Source organism: Aplysia californica, unplaced genomic scaffold, assembly GCF_000002075.1.
Source record: "Aplysia californica isolate F4 #8 unplaced genomic scaffold, AplCal3.0 scaffold00228, whole genome shotgun sequence".
Classification (NCBI taxonomy): Eukaryota; Metazoa; Mollusca; class Gastropoda; order Aplysiida; family Aplysiidae; genus Aplysia; species Aplysia californica.
Window position 1 is genome coordinate 424530 of NW_004797498.1, and position 4746 is coordinate 429275.

At 42.8% G+C, this 4746-nt stretch overlaps 1 protein-coding gene across 1 annotated transcript in view; it reads left to right on the forward strand.

Annotated features, from left to right (window-relative positions):
• Positions 1-4746, forward strand: part of LOC101859413 (patched domain-containing protein 3) — a gene marked incomplete in the record, with an annotated part of 35241 nt that overhangs the window by 26665 nt on the left and 3830 nt on the right. The window contains 1 exon segment of the mRNA XM_013083382.1: positions 4325-4472. Within this exon segment, the coding sequence (XP_012938836.1) occupies positions 4325-4472 (148 nt within the window).

The window sequence follows — 4746 nt, forward strand, 5'->3', positions numbered from 1 at the left end:
CTCCACCCCATTTTATGGTTTGCGGATATTATAAGCCAAATTAATTCGAATAACTGCTGTCCCAATCGCTGCTCAGAAAACTGGACTAATAAGCTCCCTGTAAAAAAAGGGTTTCAGTGTCTCTCGCTTCGCTCCTGTTAATGGCAGTTCCCCCATTCATCACAACGCTGACCCCAGTTGAGGACACATTCCTATACCTAGAGATGCTAACGAGTACGCAATAAGGTTTATTATTGTGATTGTTGAAGGCTATGGTTCTTAAAAAGACTAGAACTTTTTAGATGATGATAAATTGCTGAGAGCAAAAACAGCACTATCCAATGCAGTGTTACTTGTCTTGTTTTCCTCTGTGAACATAACACAGTTCCGGTTCTGGTCTGTAATTTGTTCCTTTTTCATTAAGAAAGGGGAAAAAACGGGAAAAAGAGAAGCTCCAAAATGAAGGGAAAATGTTTCTTTTTATTATTAGCTTTTAAAGTAGGACATGCCTTTAAACACACAAACAAACAAACAACAAAAACAAACAGACAAAAAACAAACAAACAAATTAAAAAGCAAAGTCTGTGAGGAAGGTTTCGATTCCTTCTCATAGAAGGCTCGAGAAGTTTAGAAAACGCTGAAATAATGTAGGAGTTTACTTTACATTTTTGTCTCCTATCTATGCCATGCTGCAAGGAAAAGCACGAGTTATCTTATTTTCGATGCCCCCCCCCCCCAAACCTAATTAGAAAAGAAACCAAAATCATTTAGAAAGCCGGCTTTGGACCCTACCTTTCAGTACCAATCCGAACAGAGAGGCATCCAAATGCTCCAGCAGAAAGACCAAGATACTCGCTAAAAATGTTTCTCCCCACTCGGGAATCGAAGTGCGATAGCGAAGCGCCTAACCGCTACGCCACAGACGCCGGAGAGGAGTTACTTCTCAATGATCACCATACTGTCAATAGGTCAGTTGAGCCTTTCCATCGCACGCACCTTAAACAAATGATATGGTATGGGCTAGATGCCCCTCAAATCTAAGGTTATTTTCGAGGCGCGTTTTTGAATCTATCGTCCGTCTCCGACAAAACAGCGTTGGATTTTGATCTGTTTCCACGATACTTGTTACACTGGTCATATGGCGCCTATGAAGCGTTGGAAGTGGAACCTGTAATAGTTCGTCCATCATGAAGTGATGATCGCCTGTAACAGTCCAGGAGGAAGAAAGGTTGCAGACTGTACAGTTGCGAGCAGGGTAGAGAGAGTAAGGTAAAGGAAATACATTGTAACGACAGCAGCTTGCAAGGATCGCAAACGTTACAGCTCGCCGCAGATAACAGCGCCCTTCCCTAGTGCTTATGCCTAGAGATGTGGTTTGTTAGATTTTAGTTATACATTGCAGGTGGGTGCAATCCTTCTAACAGCAGCAAGGACTTCACAGTGGACATCCAGGTCAACAGCCAGAGGCTTGAGACCGTACGCAGCTTCAAATGCCTGGGTGCAATAGAGACAGACCTAGGATCAAAACCGGAAATACTCTCTAGAATAGCGCAAACTTCAGCAACAATGACCAAGTTGAAAACCACCTGAAACAACAGAAATATCGCCATCAGATCAAAGATCAGACTGATGCGTTCCCTGGTCATGTCAATATTTCTGTATGCATGTGAATCCTAGACCTTGAATGCAGACCTTGAAAGAAGGGTCAAAGCTGTGGAGATGAGATGCTTCCGGAAAATCCTTGGTATCTCACACAAAGATCACTTTACGAATGCCGAGATCAAATAACGAATCAAAAAGGAAATTGGACCATATGCTGACCTTCTCACTCTGGTCAGGAAACACAAACTGCAATGGTACGGACACATCACCCGTTCATCCGGCTTTGCCAAGATGATCCATCAAGGCAGCGTCCAGGAAAAACGGAGCAGAGGCTGACCGAAGAAGAGTTGAGAGGACAACATCAAGGAACGGACAGGACGGGAACTCAAACGTACGCTCAGGAAAGCTGAAGACCGGAAGGAGTGTAGGAAGCTGGTGGCCAAATCTTCAAAAGCGCCTCAACGGACATCCAGTCTGCGGTATAGGTGAAGGTGAAGACTGTTACAGTAGTAGGAGTTTTACAGTACCAACAACACTCTAAGGTAATATAAAAGCCGGAGATTAGACTTAGAGGTTTAACAAGCGAGTAACACGCACCAAAAGAAGGAGGGATGAGGAAGATAGATGTTTGATAGCAAAGAAGGGGCAAACCGCACCAGGACGCCCGCCAACGACCCGCGAAAGATATGGTTAACTGGTTAAACCTTATGGAGAGAAGGAGTAGCCTACGTCAGAAAACGCTAGACAAGATCGAAAAGAATGAGGCTTTGCCTTTCCCATTTCGAGGACACCTCGTCTAAGCAACCGTTCTTGAATACAAGTTCTAAAAATAAACTCAGAAACGGACTAGAATAAAATCCCAGAATATTGGACTAGACCAGTGAACTGATAATGATACGATTTATTCCGGAGGTATTATTTTGTGTTGCATCCTCAAGTCCTTTCAGTTTTGGCCACCACCATAATTATCCTTTCCTGGATCTAGAAAAGCGATTGGATTTTTAAAATTTTAAAATTCATTTCTAAAAAAAACAGCGTTTTCGACTCAGAGAGAGTGTCCTTCTTTCAATACATGGGATTTGAGAATCCGAATGAAATTTACTTTTTACTTGCTAGATTTTTGCAGTCTTAGAGCCTGGATGAAAGTGAGATCAAAGTCAATATTTCATAGTTCATTGTTGGCATCATTCCGCTTGTTACTTTATCTTTAGTACAGCAATTGGGTCAAGGACCAGGAAAAAATGAATAATTTATACCAGTAGCGAAAACGTGATCATGGCTAATGTCATTGTGTTTATGTAACATTTGGCTAATGAACGACATGAAGGGTTTTTTTTATAATCGTCTGTCCCCTCAGACGGAAAGCTGTCACAACACCACAGACCTCTGTTGGCTGGATAGATAGTCAATCCCAATTTACCGTTTGGCCTGCATTATTACAGCCGGGAAGGCGCGAGCTACTGTGTTACGTCTAATTCACCTGGCCCCATTTCGGCCACGTTCTTACGCCTGGTTCACCTGACCCATTGCCGGGGCCACGTAAACAATTTATATAACGCTCTGTGTCTATCAACTTGGACACATCCATCTCGTTCTTCCGCTTGGACACATCCTTCTTGTTCTTCCGCTGTTGCTGTCGGGATTGGGGGGTAGCATCCATCTTTCACACACTTCATCTCTGATTTATTGTACATGATGGTGAATATTTTGCGTCCCCTCCAATCCTCCAATAACAATTTGTCCGTTTAGGAGGCAGGGGTCTCCCTGTCTGTGAAGGCCAGCCCTCGCTGAGTATTCCTTCCTTTCTTTCTTTCTTCCTTTTTTTCTTTCTTTCTTTTTTTTCTTCTCTCTAATGGCGGCACACTTGGAAGCTGGCTTCCAGGGTGAAATGAGTTGTCCGGTGGAGCTGAGCTGAGTTTTATACAAAAATATACTGGATGTCCAAAAAGTCGCACACCATTCTGAAACACACATATTGTTACAGATGCTCAAATTGAGCACCATTTTCATTAGTAGAGCTCTCTACTCTCCGTTAAAAGTTGTTTCTAACTTTCGTAAGGGTATTTGGATGGATGTTGTGACACTCAATTGTGATTGCATGCCTCAATTCGTTAAGAGAGCGTGGACGTTTCATGTACACAACCGACTTTAGATGCCCCCATAAGAAAAAGTGAAGCAAGATCCGGTGATCGTGGTGGTCACTGGACAGGCCTCCTCCGGTATTAATGAAAATGGTGCTCAGTTTGAGTACATTGTATGTATCTGTAACAATAAGTGTATTTCAGGATGGTGCGCGACGTTTTGGGCACCCTGTTTGTCAACATTTTAGCAGACCTGTTGAAGTAACTTCCACACGCGGGAACGGACCTGTTGCAGCGGTGAAGAGCAATAATAACAATATCAAGTGTAAATACTATATACGCCAGTCGTTCGTCTCTGTAATGGCTGCCGGGCACGACATGTACTATTTATAGCACTGTCTTTAGATCAGCTGGCGCACATTCTTTTTATATTTTCGCAAAATCTGTGAGTTGGGGTTGGCTGTTTATCTGTTTCTGTATTTAAAATATACAATTTTGCTCATTGTTTGTTTTTAGGGAATTTTATAAAGTTGGGGTCGGGGGGCCATACAGACTAACATTACACGGGCTGCCATAGGCCTTTATACGCCATTTTTAACTGCTATGAATGACACAGTTTGCCCTGCAATTTGAATTTGAGCCCATCATTCCATTTCTCTCAGACTTGTGCTGTGGAATCCCATGCGGGTTCTGATTCTTCTCATCTTTGCCGGCTACCTTGGTATGACCGTGTGGGGTCTCACCATGCTGAAACAGGGCCTGGAGCTGAAAAATCTCGTGCTCACCTCCTCCTATTTTCATAAATTTCAGGTAAACCCCCTGTTTGTTTTATCCGTGGGTGGTTGGCGGTTGTCCTGTTGTGGTTTGCCCCTTCTATCCTATCAAACGTGTACCGCCCTTATCTTTTCTCCTTATTTTTAGTGTTTGTTACTCTCTTGTAACTCCTCTAACCTTCGACGCTTATATAACGTTACTGTGTTGCAAGTACTGTAAAACTCTTACTAAAATTAGTCTGTCTTATCTGTATGTTGTGTTTTCTTTACTTTCATTTTGTTGTTTTTTTGGGTTGGGGGAGGAGGGAAGG